This window comes from Toxotes jaculatrix, chromosome 15 (genome assembly GCF_017976425.1).
Source record: "Toxotes jaculatrix isolate fToxJac2 chromosome 15, fToxJac2.pri, whole genome shotgun sequence".
NCBI classification, from domain to species: Eukaryota; Metazoa; Chordata; class Actinopteri; family Toxotidae; genus Toxotes; species Toxotes jaculatrix.
Window position 1 is genome coordinate 15,417,170 of NC_054408.1, and position 19,315 is coordinate 15,436,484.

Here is a 19,315-nt window from a genome sequence, read left to right on the forward strand (position 1 = left end):
TTCTCTCTTCATAGCTAAATGCTTCAGTCCATAAAAGACTGTTTAAACTGCCTAATTACCTTGAGATAAAATACGTATTTTTACTAGAAAAATAAAAATGTTTAGTATGGATAAAATACTTTTTAGAAGTCATAAGAGAAGTTTTGTGGATTTGTTACTTCCTGGGTCTCCCAAATCTTTTCAAGTGATGTTAGGGTCTCTCTCTTCCTTTCCATAGTGTAAAAAAGCAATTTATTTCCAAATTTATTTAAAAAAAAAAAAAAACATTGACAGGGAACAAGCACCAAATTTCCACAGATTCTGAAGCATCTAATCACATTCATAAGCTGAACTTTAAATTCTGACTTGATTATTTGAAAGCAGCAGATATGAATTCTCTGACAGCAGGGTTGTTAACTTAAAAAATCAACAGCCGTGGCCAAGAGAGGTCATTCTCTGCTCAGCTGCCACAGTGACAGATACAGCGAAGAGGTTGAATCCCATTTAGAGTGATGGCTGCTTGACAGCTCCTCAGCAAAAACATAACCTCTCCTTCTACCTCAGAATCACATCCTCATCTTCCACATAAAATACCACTGTCATGAAGTAAAACACAATCTCGTGAATCAGTGTAAGTCGGCTGATATTTCTCTGTTATCTGATTTTTCTAGGGTCACAAAAGTATCCGTGCCCTCTGTCATCTGCCATCTCTGAACATTATCCTCTGTAATGTTGGCAACAGGATCTGAACTTCATTCTGTGATTTATTTGGTAGCTTGTAATCGTCTTTTGCTTTAACCAAAGAATCTTGTTTCAAGTTTCCACGCTTTCAAACATCAGCCCTGCTGAAATATGCTTGAGCACAATCTGCTGGTGAACTTGATGCCTGACCTGACTGCAGAGATGTCCAAAAGAAAGATTCCAGCATAGAGCAATAGATTTCTATGCACTTTCAACTACAAGTCAGAGAGAGAGAAACAACAAAAACAAATGGTAGCCTCCAGAGTAAAGCTAGCCAGTAATACTACGTTATTGTTGTGTGTAATTATTTGCAACTATTATTATTCATCTTGGCAGGGGTTGAATCAGTTGTGTGAGCAGTCAGTGACAGACTCTCCCTGTATGTTGGAGGCTTTATGTTGGTAGTGGTCTGGGAAGTTGGACAGACTTGAGCCAGTTGTTTTGCATCTGGGGTAAAAAGGCAGTGAATAAGGTAGAATTCCTAATCTATTATGTTCTCTGTCTGTGATAATGCAAATTGGAAGCTTTATTGTAGAAGAGTTACACGATAACTTACTGTGAAGTTGCAAGTAATTCTGTAGTAAAACAGGATTTTTCCATTATGTTGTCAGTTGACTGTCTCTTACTTTAATTTAAAAAGTTTAAGTGTTGGCTCTGTTTACAAGTGCGCTATAATACACCTATAATCCCATTTACATGAAACTTTGTATCAAATGTCTTCAGCCCTGATGTGCTCCAATAATCTTTTGACAAAGCCATAAGTCTTTCTCAGCTCTGCAAACCAAAATGCCACGCTTCAGTCGATGCTTTTTTGTGAACCTGACTGAAAAAAAAAAAATGTATAAAACTAAGCTTATAAAACTAAGGATACAGAGTCTGTCAGAGAGCTATGTCCTGAGAGAGCTTAGTAAGTCAAACTGCAGCGAGCAATTGTGGAAAAAATGTTAAGATCAAGGTCACCATGCTTGATCTGTGTTTTTGTATTGGAGTATAAATGCCAGTGCTAGCTCAGGGATTTTACGTGGTTAAACTTTTCTCCATCAGCATCATCAGATTTCCTTTGTTGGGATGACAGACTCATTTACACAACCCCTCATCCAGTTACTAGTATTGTATTGTATTGTATTATATTGTAGTGTTGTATACTAATTTATCTGTAAAGTTTACTCCCAGTACCCAAAAAGCCCCACAAATCCAATGGTAATCTGACACATTTTATTTTTAGTTGCTAATTCAAGGTCATTCAAAATGTTTTTCTGAGATTACAGTTGATGGAGATTTTTAGTGTTAAGCCAGATAGTAAGAAAAACAGACTTCAAAGGAATAACATACTGAGGCTTCAAAAAGGTTTGATTGTATGTCACCAGGGTGCAAAATACTGGTTCTGATTTGGATGATTTTATGCAGGTAAGGGTGGTATTTGGCATGTTTTTCAAGCATTCTCCCATTTTTCCAGAAATATTTGGGAAATTGGACAAAATTTCTTTCTCTCCCTAATAATGCAAGGATTGTTTAACAAGACTTCATATGTATGTTTGTCTTCTCCGCCGCCAAGTGTCTGAAGTTTTCAGATTTAATCAAACATTTATTTTCTGCTTATACAAACGTATTTATTTTTACAGCATTCCAACTCTGTCTCTGTCAGAGCATAGGTCAGGGTATTGATATCATAATTCACTTTGTGAGTAAAGACCTTGACTTACACATAAGCATATTCAAAGTTGCATGCACTTATTCTTCCTAGTTTATATTCTTCTGTAATCAGTACAAGTCTTTTCCCCTCTGATCATTAATTAAAATTGATGATTGCATATTGTACCATTTCAGTTACACTCATGAGAATGTTTTTGTGTTCATATAAGAGTTACAAACCCTCCTCTACGCTGTAGCTAAGGTGGTGGAATCTGAACCAAGCATTCATCAGAGAGAATAAATGTATTTGACCAAGGTTTCCCTTCACACAGTGCTAACCCAGTCTGAGCATAGACAAATTGTTCATATTCAAGCTGCTCCCTAATGTCATTTTCTAAATTCATTATGACATGGGAGCTTAAAATGAAATGAAAGCCTACCGCTTTCATCATTATTGTGTTATCATTCACCCCCTTTCCTTCAGTTTCTCCCCCACATTAGTGTGATTCGTTTCACCTCATTCCTTAAACAGTGATTCACCTTCTCCCATGCCCACTGGAATCTTTTTATATCCAAACCATACGTTAAACATGTACTGCGTCAAACAGATGCTGCAATGGTGTCACAAGCCTACCAATAAAACTGCCCTATTATTCATAATATGATAACACAAAATAGACAGTCAACAAACATACTGTGTCCTCCAGAAATACTGGCATTCCAGTTAAAATGAACCAAAGAGGCTGTGTAATAAAAGAGAAAAACAGCACAGACAAGTCATGTTTTCTTGCTGCTGAGTGTTCAGTGTTCAGAATGAAATGACTCTCATTCACAGGTACAAGAGTCATTTCATTAATTACATTTTTTTTTCTTTTTTACCGAGCCTGAAATTCCACACTGACATCGCTGAAGTACAAAGCTAATCACAGTAAATTTCACTCTGTTTTTCTATTGCTTTTGGTCCTATAATCTCACAAATATGGATTAAACAAATGTGAGACGATGTGTTTGTTAGTGAGTTTCATGGAGGTGTCAGCTGAGCTTCGGACAGAGCAATGCTAGCGGTGACCCCCTACTTCCTGCCTTTATGCTACGAGTATTAATCCAAATGTTAAACTCTTCTTTTATTTTGTTTTTATGTGGCAGGAGCAAGATTCAGATTGAGAAACATGATTAAGTATTATCAATGAATAAATGATGGATTTTAGAAAGGATGTGAAAGCAGAATATGTATGAAATCAGATGTCTTACTCTCTGTCATAATTAATAATCACATCATAATTAATAATCACTTTAAATGGTGGCATGCTGTGAGATCCAAGAATGAATTCCTCTTCACTTCATAACACAAAGGGCATAAATCCACAGTAAGAGATATCACTCCTACCCCTGCACAGGAGGTAGATCACCTAACACACACACACTCTCTCTCTTTCTCACTAAAGAAAGTGAACACACAAGAGATTTATGGAACCTCTGTAGGATGTTCAATCTCATTAGAAGTGTTTCCTCATGAATAACACTGCATCAGGATGAATCATTTGATTATAGATTTGTGTGTGTGTGTGTGTGTGGGTGTGGGTGTGTGTGTGTGCTGCCTGTGTGTTGACAGCTTCCTCTGTGTGCGTGTGTGTGCAAGAGTCTATCTTAGCCAGGATAAACAACAGTGGGAAGTGCCAGTCAGTGAAAAATAGGCACCACCTCTCCTCGCTCTCCTCCTATTGATTTAATCTCCAGCCCTTTGCCATTTGGCACCAAATCTGTCTCCACAAAACAAATCTGAGGACAATCCTGTCCACTTGGGTTTTGTTCTCATGACTCTGTGAAATAAGCATAAATAACCATGACGGGAGGTCAGAATATTTTCTGGATGAGCAATAATTCTCTTGACTGGCGAGGGGGTAGTTAAGCATCCTACAGACAGACCTGTAGCACTGTGTATGTCCTGTTCACCTTCCCTTTTTCTTCTTCTGTAAATGAGATTTTCTGCACCACTGTTTGCACTAAAGAATAAGTCTACTTTTCTTCTTTACTTTTAACAAACTCAGAGTCTGTCTTCAAGCAGAAATTGGCAACTTCTGGGCCCACTGCAGTGACAAAAACTATTCAGAATGATGGACAAGAAGAGATGGCAGAGTTGTTGAAGCTTACATGGAAACCTGTTTTTCTAGTGCAGTGTCATAGTATGCGATTCATACAATTGAATCCCACTATGAAAATTCACACAATGTGAAACTTGGTCTCTTTTAGCATCCATAAACACTAAAAGAAGTGGGACATTTTTTTTTATGTGACTGTGAAAATGTAGGGATGTCACAGAGTGGACAACCTTGTACATTGGTTAGCAGTTACAGTTGTATTTTCCTGAAGTTCTGTGTGATTCAAAGCCTTGGCATTTCTGCTCCTAGTAGTTTTTTTTTCCCTTGGATTGCTTTTCCATATAAAATCTCCATGTGCAGGGTTTAGGGCACAGGCCTGATCCCCACTGATTGGAAAGCAGCCCTCGTCTGGAGGTGCGATCATAACACAGTCTGTCTGAAGCCCGTGGATTTTCTCTGGTGGCAGGCTTACCTGAAATACAGCTTCCACAACTGGCATCTCCCTGGCTGTCGCATCCAGGTTTGCTGCAATTACAAACCTCTGGCAGTGAGTTGTTCTCATCATGTCCACATGGGAGGGCAGTAAATGAGAGCAACCAAGTAGAAAAAGAAAAAAAAGTTTGTTCCTCACGCACGTCTGCAGCCACTTCCCACACTGCACACTTCCATCACCTCCCCCACTCAATCTCATTGTGCTGGCAAATTAAAATTCATGGGTTGCCAAGCCATCCATTCTCCCTCCATTGCTTAATTGTCTCGAAAATTGAGGAGATTACTGGGCGCGATTTATGTACAAATAAGAATCTGTCAGAAACGTGGCTGTGTATACCATGGCATACACACACACACACATGCACAGGGACTGGATGATTTGGGAGCCGTAGGCAATGGCCGGCATGGGATACCTCTAATCCCAACCTTTATCCTGTTCAATTCTACCCTCTGTGTATATCTCTCTGCACAATGCATGCTTGCAAGAGCTGGACAAACCACCAAGAGAGAGGCAAAAACTCACAGAAAAGAATAAAAATCATACATCATCACTCAACATGTTTTGATGCTGGTCAGCTTCCTCTTTGTCTGTGTTTTTGTCTACTTTTGCTAACTTGTATTGTCCCTTGCCTTTGAATGTCAGGTCACAGTGCAGCCAACATCATCAGCAATATTGGTATCAGCTATTTTTTTTAAAGTAGATTAGATATTGGCTGCCTTTTCATGTCATGTATTTACTTATGAATATTTACTACATTAAGACTGTATAGCCAATGATGGGATCAACCCCCGTTGGATTAGACATGTAAGTATGCCAGTCTTGCCTGGGTCCAGATTTGCAAACCCACAACACCAGCTCAGTACCAGAACCGACCCTTTACCAACAATTATGTCTGAATTAAACCTTGATCCAACCCGACCCATACTCGTAATGATAATTAAACACATAGTTACTCACTTAAAAACTCACTTAGATTGTATTTAAGCAGGGTTTGCATGAAGGCTGGTCTGAGGTTATCTGCTGTTTTGCGTAATGTACTGTCCCATTCAGATGTGCAGAGCACTCGCTCGCTCAGCTCTCACTTGTTGCTGATGTAATGCAAAGTGACATAAAGATAAACCGATTTTGTGGTAATCATCTGTCCACATATCCAAAGTGACTCCCCGTAGCTGTCAGTCAGCTGAATTCTCAGTACTGGAGTGATGATAAATTTAGGGGTGAGAGGCTGTGTCATGGCCCTTCACAATAAAAAAAAAAATCATGATGGCTAATTAGGCTGAAAAAAAATGTTTGCCTTTATTTTCATTTCTGTTTTCTGTTTTTCTTCCTCATGTTTATTTCACCCACATTTACTTAATTTTCACCTTTGCCTGAACCCATTAATTAATAAAATATGTTTTTTTGGCGTGCCTGTCATATGTGCATCATCTCATATGATGTTTGACAATAAACACATGCTCACTGTTGAGTGATGAACTGGAAAAAGTTCTATATTATTTATTAGGCACACATGTCCATAAAACAATTACCATGTTGCCATGTTGGCAACAATGATTAGCAGCTGAGTTAATATTTGGCTCACAAGTGATTGTTGAGCCCAGAGCCAGTGATAAGATTCCTACAAGCAAACATGAGCAGCAGTTGAATAAACTGTCATTTACTTGGCTACTTGACCATCATTCTGTGTGCTAGCACAGATACTTTTTGTTTAGGGTTTTATGTGGTCTGGCACTGCCTCTCTCTGAGATGATTTGCCAGCATCACTGCTGTAAATTGAACATTTTAGTGTTAAACCAATAAGCAGACGCATAGAAAACAAAATCAAAACAAAGAAGCCTTCAGTTGAGATTTTTCACTGCTACTCATCTCCCAGTGTATCAGTGTCCTGACGTGTGTGAGGAACTGACGAAACTGATGAATTTTGCTTGCTGTCAGTAAATCATCACATCTCAGCACACCTCTGACAGCACCTCTTTGTTGGGCGCCTGTGGCATATTATAACAGGATCTTTGCGCATTCATCCATCCATCCAGTCAGACAGGCTTCTCAAACATGATGTCAGGCTGAATAATGAAGTGAAATGGAATGGCAATTTGGTTTGATTATTAGGTTGTAACTTAGCAGTCATCCATAACTTATTCGGGCCGAACTTGCTGCCATGATGTAGACCTAGCCCACTCTCCTCCAACTTGAATGATCATGTAGGTTGTCTGTCCCTACTCTATAACAGGATACATGTGCGTATGTTTGTGTGGCAATAACTCTGTGTGTGTGTGACAATAACTCCATTTCATTTAGGTCATGAAGTCTAATGAAAACTGACTTCTGTCTTTACTTTCTTTGTCTTTTTTTAATTCCCTACCCTTGACATGGGTGGTCTTTACCCCCAACGCACACACTCACAAATGCATATGCAGATGTATCTTTGTGTGAGTTGTTTATCTGCAGCTATGTGTGAGTTTGTGTGTATATGTGCAGGTGTGTGCTGAAGCCACATGTTCTCCCCTGGGAGGCAGCCAAATGAGGCAGTGTGATTATACCCTTACCAATGTAATCTCACCTCTTAGAATGCCACCACTCAACCCCACATATCCCCTCTACTCCTCCATCCACTCCTCCTTTTATTCCAACCGATTCCTGCTAAATCCAATTTGTTATGGCTTCAAATAAGGCCTCGTTTTTCTGTCCTCTTGCCACTTCAAACAAAGTGGCTTCTGTTATTGCTGGTCCAATTTGAAATGCCCCCCCCCCCCCCCATCTTACTTTCTCCTCAGGTCCACAGTGATGCACAATGGACAATAGGTAGCACAGGATCCTGCAACTGAAATGACGATCTTTTGTAGCTTGAGGACATTATTTTGTATCTGCTTTTGTGTCTGCTCATATGGTGATGCAAATTCTGATTGATGATTGATGATCCCACTTTATTATGTCTGTATATGTGTGCGAGTGTGGGCCTGTGTTTACATGTGATAGGGGCTGATATTGATATTGATACTGAAAGTTTTAGATTGACCCTGCTGAGACTTTTCTTTTTAGTAAATATTAAGAGTTAAGTTTAATATTAAGATTAATAACAGTTTACTGACAAACAAGTGTATCAGTCTTATTCAAGTGTGCGTGTTCAGAGTTTCACTTGCAGTCTGTATGTGGTTTTGAGAGGGATCTTCACCTTTTACTGAAAATATGTGGCAAAGTTTCACTAGAAATGAATATTGTAGATTAATCATGTGGAAACTTCTGAATATCTAAGAATGTCAGAGAGAAATGTCTTTGCCTTTTTTTCAAGGCAGATAACCATCATTAATTAATGTAAGGAGAGGGAGAAGGAGCAGAGGGGTGGTAATTGTTCAGTAAACGTATTGCATGAAATGTATTGCTCACACATTCCCCTCTTCTATGGGACCTGTTTTTAATTGAAAACCTGCCTCTGGCTTGATGCTTATGGATGCAGATGTTATTGCATCACCAAGCATTTGGCAATAACGCGGGCTTTTTCACAGTCTAGTTGTTGATTGATGAGAATTATAACCATAAAAATAACAATGTGGTGGTAATGATGATGACACGAATAATTATAAAATTTCTAATGGGGTCTTGGTGGTGGTAGTGATGATGATGATGAAGACAGATGGTGATGTTGAACAGGAGTCAGGCTTGCATTTATGTGTTTGTGCAGGTTGCTGCAAACGGCTGCACAGTCAGGCCTGCAGAAATGTGTATTGTGTATTGAAATGTGTATATAAATGAACTCAGTAGAGAATGATTGCTGTGTGTGTGTGTGTTGCAGGGGATGATGTATCTGGAGGAGCGTAGGCTGGTCCACAGGGATCTAGCAGCCCGAAATGTCCTGGTCAAATCTCCCAACCACATCAAGATCACTGACTTCGGCCTGGCTCGCCTGCTTGATGTTAATGAGAAGGAATATAACGCTGATGGAGGAAAGGTAAATAAGCCATTTACACTATTAGACAAGTAATAACACAAAAAATCATAAATTTAAAAATAAAGCTAGACAATACCTGTAAAATAGTTTGAGATTTTGGGGAATACACTTTCAGTCCAAAAATTAGATGAGAGGGTTCATACCACTCTCATATCTGTGTGGTAATATGAAGCTATAGCTAGCATCGTTGGCTGTACCTAACCATATCTTGTCTGAGCGCAGTGAATTCTGCTCTTCTGTTCAGACACAACATGAAGAGAATTTTAGAGGCGCTGTGACTGCATACAAAGTCAAGGGACATATAATTTATCCTGTGCAATGCCACTTAGCAAAGACCTCTGTGTCTGTGTGAGTTTAAAATGTTTGAACAAAGGAAATATAACCTGTTAATTAGTGAGATTTAGGGGTGCTGGTGTTCAGATTTTGTTACCTTCAGACAGAGCCAGGTTAGCTGCTTTTAAGTACTTGTGCTAAGCCAAGCTAATCGTCTGCTGGGTGTAGCCTTATACATAAATGAGACCAGGAGGGATCTTCTCTTCTAACTTCATGCGAGAAAGGACATGAGCAAAATGTTGTTTAAAATTTTGATTTGCATTTGTTTTCAACATTGTATCAGACATTTAGAAACTAATGGTTTACTAACCATTAGTAATGGTTTACTAATGGTAAAATGCTTTAATGGGAATTCCAATTCATTATTCTGTCTTTAATTTTTGAATTAATTAACTAAGAATGTTAGTGTATCTAGTGACAATAGTAATACTTGTGCAGCAGCAGTACTTCTGGTATTATTAAACCAGTATTGCTGGAAGTTGTGTTGGTAGAGTTGCTGTACTGTACAAATATGAACTATATGATCATTTGAGCCTGCCATTAGTGACCTTGATCTCACTGAGATACAATATTATTGAATTACTGTTTTGGACCATACCATTGACATGTTGTAAAAGACAACAATAACAAACAATAGACATTAGCATTAATTAGGGTTTTATATCCGAGGGGAGGACCTTAGCTCATCACAAAGGACAGTTTTAGTGGAGTCATTGAGATACTATTCTGCTCTATTGGACCGTTTTATTCACTTTTGGGGAATGGAGAGCTCAACCCTATAAACGTTGTAAACAAATGCTTCCTTGGGGCTCTCAGTACACAGGCTTCTGGCCTCTTCTAATTTTTGCTCATCCTTTTCATCTTCTGTATTTTGTTTTCGAACCCACCCCGAAAGACAGACACACTCTGACTTATGGCATCCCCCTCACCTCAGCCTCCATCACTGTAATCAACAGAACTGCCGTTCAAATCTAATCACTGTGTTAAAATGCATCACGGACCGCCCTGCCACTTGCCCCACCTTATTCCGATACATACTCCTTCATCAAACCTTGTTTTCCTTTATTCTATTATACCTCTCTTCTCCATAACATGGTTTACACACTCAGCTCTGCCAGAGCTGTTCATACTATGCCAACATCTCACCAACAAATGATCCAATTTTAGTCTGAGCCCAGAACTTATGTCGTCAGTTTCCTCATAAATTTTCATTTACAGAAATGTAAGAGAAAGAGATTATTGCAAACACTTTTTAATCTCGGTGTCACGTTGCTGGAAACAGAACTAAAAGGCAGGCAGATTTGATGAAGATACTTTAATGGTGAAAAACAGCCTCACAAGATGCTTACAAGATGAACAAGATGGCAAGCAGGAACACAGGCAGGCAGAGGCAACAGGAAACTACACGCTGGTGGCAGGAACACAGGGAAAGCACAAGGGAACATAATCCAACACATAGCAGATGATCCAACACAGAACTGATGAAAAAGGCAAGTGTACATAGTGACTTGGGTAATAAGGGAACTGGATTCAGGTGTGTATGGGAGAGGGAAGCTCAGGTGATTGGAGATGTCAACAGGTGAGCAAGTGGAACTTGAAAAAAATCCGGAGACATCTGTTGGGCAGGTGAAGAATGACAGGTCTGAAAGAGAGAACATCGGGAAGAAGGGAAGTGAGCAAGAGCTGGAGACTGGAGGGGCCAAGGGGAACTAGGAAGCAGACTGTGACAGGGGTATGTTGCACATATATAATACAGATGTGCTCTGCTTCTTTTTTGGCAGATGCCCATCAAGTGGATGGCCTTGGAGTGTATCCATTACAGGAAGTTTACTCACCAGAGTGACGTCTGGAGTTACGGTAAGCTTCAAAATTGCTTTTTAGGGAGCTCAGGTGAAGTGGATGTAAAAGCCATTAAGACCATTATATTTTCATGTAACAGCCAGACTACTTATATTCTTTGAGTCATTTTCCATTTTAAATGGTCTTACATTGCATTCATTTAGCAGAAAGCTATGTCAGAAGGTGCGTGGCTTCTAAACAAACAGCTAAGAGTATGTTCAGTGCGGAAACATAAATAAATGCAAAGCAAAGCATAGCAAAGTCCGTACAGATAAATTGAAGCTGTGTTATCATGCTCACCAGCTTAATGACAGTTAGATAGAGATCCTCATCATTGGTCCTCCAAATTGAACCAGTAGGTGTCATGTTTCTTTCTGCTTCAAAATTTGACAAACAATCTCTGGCTAAATGTACCAAACCATATTGCCCCTGTTTTAGCCTGCCTTTACCAGTTAAGACTCTTGTATTTGTTTTTGAAGCACTACATGGAGTGGCAGCAGCTCAGTCCTCCTTAGTGCTTCGTCTTACCCTCAGTCAAAGTCCAGAATTTTCCTTTGCTGCCAGACAGTTCACCCCTCACTGCCAGGTCTTTAAAAAAACCCATCTCAAATGTATTTTAACTATGTGCTTTTATTTTGTCTTTTATTTTCATTTTTATTGTTTAATTATATTATTAAATTGTGTTTTTAAATGTGCTCTGGAAATATGTTGATTCAACATACTTTTTTGTTTTGTTTTATTCAAAGGAAATGTGATGTAGTACTGTAAGTGGTGTGTGCACTGTAGTCTTAAGAGGTCTGAGTTCGGATTTTCAGCCTGTGGCAGATAGGCAGTGATTCTGCTGTCCTGACTTTAGTGTGGAGTTCATTGCATCACTGTGGGGTCAGAACAGAGAAGATCCTTGACTGTGGTTGGCAACCACAGGGTCTACTCAGTGACGGGGTCGCCAGCTATCCTGGCGGAGAAGGGCAAGGGTTGCACCGAAAAACAAACACGATAGAATAATAAGATGCAGGCAGAAATTAGCATAAGACATATTTTTAAAAAAAAGATATCAGGAATGCTGTAGATTGTGCAAGTTAATCTAGTGAAGGCTCCTGCTACGCACTGCATATGTAGTAAACTCCAGACTAATTGCTAGGTGGGGAGGAAATTTAGATCTAAGCTGTAGAGGATGTGGAGGATTTTTGCCACCATAGCAGTGCTGACAAATCAGAGAAGATTGATGATTTCCCTTACTTCTTTAACTGCTTGAACATGTGGCAATCACAGCCATTGTAAAATGCGTACTGATCTACTCCTTTTACTCCTGTATTATTAAAATCAGTTTTTGCAGCCATCAGCATGTCAGCAAGATTTAAGTCTAAAGCCTCTCCTCCATTATCCCTCTGTCTTATGAGATTTTTATTGCTATATTTCAAATAACAGTTTCCTGTTTTAGTCTACCAATGGCTCTTAATGTCATTTAGAGAATAAAATGTTCAAGATGGGTCGTATCAAAGAGAATAATGTGTGTTTGATTAAAAGTATCAGTGTGGTTTAGTGGGTCCATGTCCCCAGTGGTCCTCTATGACCGGGGGCTATTATATTTCCATCTTATTGTGTGCATTTACTCTGCTTGCCACTCATTAGCTCATTAACACTAACATGATTAAGGCTGAAGAATGCAGAAAGTTCACACTGGCTGATGACTTTCAAGACTGTGATTAGTTCCTCTCCTCCACTCATCCTCTGTCCTCTGTTGAGTCCTGTGTTCTTGTCTCCCTTCTTTACCCCTTGTTTTGTTGCGTCCTCTTTTCTCCTGCTTGTGCTCTGTCTCTTCATCCTATTCCCTCTGATCTCTTCTGGCCTCTCATATCCATTCATACTCCATTTTTGATCCCGTTTTCTCCTGTCAATTTTTCTATTTCTTTCTCTCTCCACCTCTTTACTTGTCTCCTCTCTTGCTGTATAACCCTCCTTTCTGAACCCTTAATCTTCTCTGCTCTTTACCCTGCTTTACTCTCTTTACACGCCGTTCTCTCATCTTTATTCTATTTATCTTCACTTGTTCTTTTCTTTGTGCTCTACTTTACTAATCCTCCCTCTTTTGTTCTCTTATGCTGTTGTCATCTCCTTTGTTTTTCTGTGCCTCTCTTACTACGCCCCTCTTTTTTTTTTTAGGGGTAACTATCTGGGAGTTGATGACCTTTGGGGGGAAGCCATACGATGGGATTTCCACCAGAGATATCCCAGACCTGCTAGAGAAAGGAGAGCGTCTTCCTCAGCCGCCAATCTGCACCATCGATGTCTACATGGTCATGGTCAAATGTAGGTAGAGCCTTGGTGTGGGCAAATTAACAGGAACTCCTTACAGTATAATATGATTGAATGCAACAGAGCCACAAACTACAGCCTCAAAAATAACCATTGTTAAGCCTGCATCTCTCTGACAGTTTCAACAAATATTTCTCATTATAAGTTAGAAAAATGTTAGTGTAGAGCTTCTATATGGTCTTGCCAGTATTGTACATAATTTAGTTTTTGTGCCCTGTAGACAGTTCAGAGTAGAAAAGGCAGTAGATTTTAGGCAGACAGACATAATCATGCTCTTATTGAGTCATTTTCAAAATGCCACAGCTTTTTTGTAAAAGAGAGTCTAGTTGGCGTCAAATATAAATGTTTTTAAAGCTGGAATATTACAATTTCAAAATGGTGAGAAATTCTTTAGAATTTAGGAGGACTTATGGCATAAGATGAATTAGCTCATTTTACTGGCTGGCTGTGACATCCACCACCAACACATTGGCCTTCTGGGTTGGTCACTGCTGTCATGCCGTCAGGCACTGGGGTCACAGGTGGTGTTGTAACCTCTGGCCACTGCTGCCAGGAAAAAAGACTTGATGCCAGCACCACCCCAACCTTGTCCTCTACTCTCTAAGCTGTAGCCTCTGGCCCTCACTGTCACCTTGGCTCACACTGACACCCTGAACCTGTGCCAACCTGGCAAGCAGACACACACTCAGCAGGGAGAGGTCATTGTCACCTGCCTGTTACCTGCCTTTCTTTTTTCACCACTACACATACAGGGTTCATAGAACCAAAAACACACACTGAAAATGTGGTGAAAATGCACTTCCACATGTTTAGTTCACTTCACTACTCTGGGATTTACAAGCAAGAAACTAAGCATCAAGATAAAAGATGATCATTTTTACATATGAAATATCTTGTATCTGTGTGTGTGCACTTGTGTGTAAAGCCACATCTCCCTCTTTCGATCTCTTTTTCTTATTTCCCTGGATACCTAGACAGGCTCTACACAGGGCCAGATCACATGATTGCTTTGGCACTGTAACGATGAGTTCACAGAGAAATTGGCAGAAGAGCGCATTACCCCATATGGCCATTCTAGTGATGAAACAGTATTTATCTTTAGACTGGAAAAAGTGATTACAATAAAGAGAACGTCATAAAAAAAATCTTTAATTGTTCATTATGGAACAAATAGGAATGTTTTATATCATAGAAAATGATTTGAATAGAAAATCTTTTGAGACCTGTAGAAGTAGGAAACTGCTACTATTTGCTTCTATCAGAATGTGAAATTTAATGACAAGATATTCTGACAAGTTTTTATAGGTCAGTTACTCATTCTTTATTGATGTGATCTTAGCTATAGGGATGGATACATATTTGTTGTACCATAATTTTGTATTCACACACTTGCAGCATCACAGGTGGAAGTAATTAGATGGGATTAGGACCAATCTAACTATTAATCAGGAATCTTTACTGTCATTATGCAATCAGCTTTCACCAGTCATATAACAAACTTCTGTGAGGTAATTAGAGATTAAGGTAGGTAAGGATGTTAAGGTGGAGGTGCTGTAGTGGTAGCCTTTTCCACAGCCTCATTCCTGTTACTCATTGAAGATATTTCATATTCAACAACAGTCATTCATACTGCAGGCATATGTGCATATACTTAAGATGAAAAATGTCTGTTATTTAGGGCTCAAAGAATTGATTTAAAAGTCTAAATATTATGAAAGTTTTTATGGAAACAGCACAAAAATGAGCATGGCATACATATTTGACATGTTCTGCGTAGGCAGGACCCTTGAGGTGTGAAGAATAAGAATAATGAAAAGCTGATCACCACTGACACATACCCTATATACTGCACCTTTCCACCCACTTAGGTGCAGCTGAGTTCACAGAAGGGTTCAGATGAGGCATTTGCTCACTGCCAAGAATAACAGAAAGAGAGAAAACTTTGCGACTTTACCAGTTCAGTTAATATGTAATTGATTAATGTGGTCAAATTTAAAGTCAGGGGGCTAATGGCTAAACATTTCCAGGGTCCACAGGTTTAAATACCAATATCTATGTATCTGGAACTTAATATTGGTTGAATACTAACACATACATATTTTTCAGGCTGGATGATTGATGCAGACAGTCGACCCAAGTTCAAGGAGCTGGCTGCAGAGTTCACTCGAATGGCGCGTGATCCCCAGAGATACCTAGTCATCCAGGTTGGTAAATTGTGACGACTTCCCTACAAGATGTGCTTTAAATGATAACATTGACAAGGCATAATGCCGGTTAAGATGTAAAGTCTTTGATTGTAACAGAAAAACAAATCTATTTGTTACATGAATACAGGATTATTAATTACTATAATAAACTATCACACTGAATTTTGGGACAGTGACTGTAATGTCAGCCTTTGCTTTAGTTGCTTATAACGTTCTCTCCCTTTTTCCCACATGGAGTTCAATTAAACATGTTCTGATCATGTTTTAGAAAAGTGTCAAAGATCTTGCTTTCCAAATGTTTTCAAATGTTTGTCCATCTGTATGTTTCTTAACCCGACACCACCAAACACACACACACATCAACACACAATTTTCCTCAGGGTGATGATCGCATGAAGCTGCCCAGCCCCAACGACAGCAAATTCTTCCAGAGCCTTCTGGATGAGGAGGAACTGGAGGACCTGATGGATGCTGAAGAGTACCTGGTGCCCCACTCCTTCAACATTCCACCACTGGCATACACTCCCCGCCAACGCATGGACTCCAGCAAGGTATTTTGCTACTTACTTTTACTTATTACTTTACAGCACAGGACAGTTTGACAGATTGGAATTGAAATTCAACCAGATCAGCACCAAATTTTAATGGGTTCTCCCCTGACCCATGCCCCATCATGCCATTGAGTTTGGTACAAATCCATTCAGTACTTTTTGTGTTATCCTGCTTCCAAATAAACAAACAAGCCAACAAACAGAGACAAGTGAAAACCTCCTTGGCAGAGGTAATAAGCAATAAAATAAACTGCACATTCCTCAGTCCTATTAGCAGTGGGTTGTTTTAACTAATGGCTTTTTGATTCTTTTCAATGAGACATTTAATTAGTTTGTTTTTTTTTTTGTTTCAGTTTGCTACTGTTACAGCAGATGGCAGAGGTGACACGAGCAGTGCACTTCTGAGATATCTGGCTATTCTCAAGGTGTAAAATCACTTGGGTTGGATTAGATTTTTCTTACAAAGATCTGAGATCCAGTCAACCAACTGACTGAACTGTGTTGCCATACATGTGATTTTATTAGCACAGTGGTGGTTGTGATGATGGATAGGCCATTATGTGTAAACGTGTTGATAGTTATAGGTATACACATGGAAACAGATGTGGTCCCATCGTAGTTCATTGTGTCCTGAGTCTGGGCAGACATGGATGTAGTGGGACAGTGGTGCAACTTGACTGGCTGGCGAAGGCATACAACCGCAAGGCAGTAATTCTAGTTTCTTTGTAGAATAAATTAGAATTTAGTTACATATCTTTTCATTTAGCATGTACTCTTGATTACCATTTCTTATTACCATTTCTTTTTGAGTCTAGCAGCAGAGGGACTGACATTGAACCATGATGGAAAAGGAGACAATAGAAAGTCAAAGTAGTCATTCAGATTATTTAAATGGTTTCTAAAAAGATTTGGGAATGAGTTTTCTCAGCATGTGCTGCAGGACTCTCTCTGTTTAAGCACAAAAGATTGAGATCTTGATAGTAAACCCACACAGCCTTCTCAGTTTCACTCTCATCTTCCTCCTGCTGTCTTTTTCTCTGTCTGTTTTCCTTGGTCTTTCTCCATTGTGAAACTACGGTAATTGCCTTCTTCAAAATTGGGGTTTACAGCCAGATTCCCTCTGTTCCTCAACTGTTCAAATGTTCGTTGTCTTTCTTTGGACTTAAATCTATCACAAAACCAGTCACACAGCCAGGCAACTCAGCCATTTTGTATTCCAATATCCCCCTGTGTTTGTGTCAGAATAAAAATGCCTGCTGAATGCCAATGAGAGAAATGACTTCTGTTCCAGTTCTGTTTGGTGCGTTTCAGAAGGGTGAAAGATTATTTATTTGCATAATGTTTGTAAAAAGTATCCTCTACCGTTTTTTAGGGAGGCTTTCTTAATAGGGTGCATGCTGAATTAATTTGATTAATTTCATACTTACAGTCATCCACATAAATAATGTAGATGGCTATAATGAACTCAGTTATTGTAGCAAACAAAATATAATATTTACACATAAATGCAATCTTCACTTGCATAGTTGTAGAACACAGCTGAAAGAGCTTTTTCTAAATTCACATATACACATTGTGATCACGACATTGGTAACTGCCATTATTAATATTCATCCTGGTGCCTAACACTGAGAGTTTGAGAGTTTAGTTTTGCGTTTGACCATGAAAACAATTCAACAACCTCCTTGTGCTTTGAATGGGGCACCTTGCTTGGCTCTCCTAAATATTCGGTATGATGTTTTACTGTACCACTGTCCACATTGTCCCCACAGTGAATCAATTAAGTCCACGATAGTCTTCATGGTCAAGATTTAAAGAAAATAAGGATTTTGACCGTAGTGGTTCACTTTAATGACAAATATTATTTAAAAATGTTTTTTCTCTTATGTTCACTTTAGTGATGGTATTTTCTACCAAGACAAGAGAGGGGGAGGTAGAAATGAGAAGGCAATTTAGTAGATATAGTTACAGGAGAATGAGAAAACAGCATGAGCTCTCGAGCTTTGACTAATATCCTCCAGGATTTAAGTGTAGACCGCTGCATGAGAAAGTGAGGAAAAAATTCAACAGTGATTGACAGACAACTGAAAAAGAAGATACTGATGCATCAAGTGGCATACAACCAGGGTTCAGCCAGGAAATGCCAGTTGCCAAACTTGGGTTTGAAGCTGACATTTGCTGCTTCTTTGTGTCAGCATCCTATTAAATTTTTTGACAATTTTACTGTCAAAACAGACACCACAAATTAAAATTGTCAGTATTTCTACCATCAATGGCCTACATGAAAAAATTGCTGATTGGAAGTGGGATTTGAACCTGCACCTTAATGCACAGACCAGAAATCCTGGAACTTCAATCCCTTTTGCCAATCCTTTCAAACTGGGTCTTGAAGGAAAAAGAGGTGCAACAAGAAAACAAGAGATTTCCTCTCTTTTTAGTAAGATCACAGACTTCTCAGACATCATGTTAGGGAAAGTAGGTGATGGACATAAAACAGAAAACTGATTAAATGGGGGGGGGGGGGGGGGGGGGGGGGGGGGTAAACATAAATCTGAAGCTCCCAGTGAGGTTCTAAAAAGCACTTTTTTTGTTATGAGCATAGACACAAATGCACACAGCAGGGCAGGGCTGATATGGCTACTTTAAGACTTTGCTTCATGGAGCCCTTTAATTAAAAACCTTTTAATGAAATTGTCCTTGGCAGTCATGCTGCCATATCATTGTTTGGCACTGCTGTTTGTCTCCCCTGCCTGTCACATTGAAATATTACAGATAAACAATGGTAGGAAGAACCTGAATTCCACAATTTATGATTCACAGTATTTTTGTGTGGTATTTATTTCATTTTTATTTGTTGTTTATTTTTATTTTATTTTATTTTATTTTATTTTATTTTATTTTATTTTATTTTGTTTTGTTTTTTGTTTTGTTTGTTTGTTTGTTTACTCAGTACGAGTGTGTTGACCAAAGACTGGGCAACACACAAATATCTGTTCATTTGATAGGAGAATAAGCTAAACTTTAGCTTCCCATAGGAGCAGAAAAACCTTTGCCACAACTCTCCCCACTTCTATTTGTCTCATGGGGTTTGCTTTGCCTTCATAAATTGATACTCTTGTATTTCAGTCTCACATTCCTGCAGCTCTGTCCTAACTAAATCCCTCCTCCCCCTCCGGCCT

General features: G+C 39.2%; 1 protein-coding gene across 1 annotated transcript in view; it reads left to right on the plus strand.

The window, feature by feature from the left end:
* Positions 1-19,315, plus strand: part of LOC121194233 (receptor tyrosine-protein kinase erbB-4-like) — a 290,604-nt gene that overhangs the window by 261,888 nt on the left and 9,401 nt on the right. Inside the window, exons 21-25 of the mRNA XM_041056962.1 lie at positions 8,735-8,890; positions 11,005-11,080; positions 13,226-13,372; positions 15,485-15,582; positions 15,966-16,136. Coding sequence (XP_040912896.1) covers positions 8,735-8,890; positions 11,005-11,080; positions 13,226-13,372; positions 15,485-15,582; positions 15,966-16,136 — 648 coding nt within the window. The remainder of the gene's footprint in view (positions 1-8,734; positions 8,891-11,004; positions 11,081-13,225; positions 13,373-15,484; positions 15,583-15,965; positions 16,137-19,315) is intronic.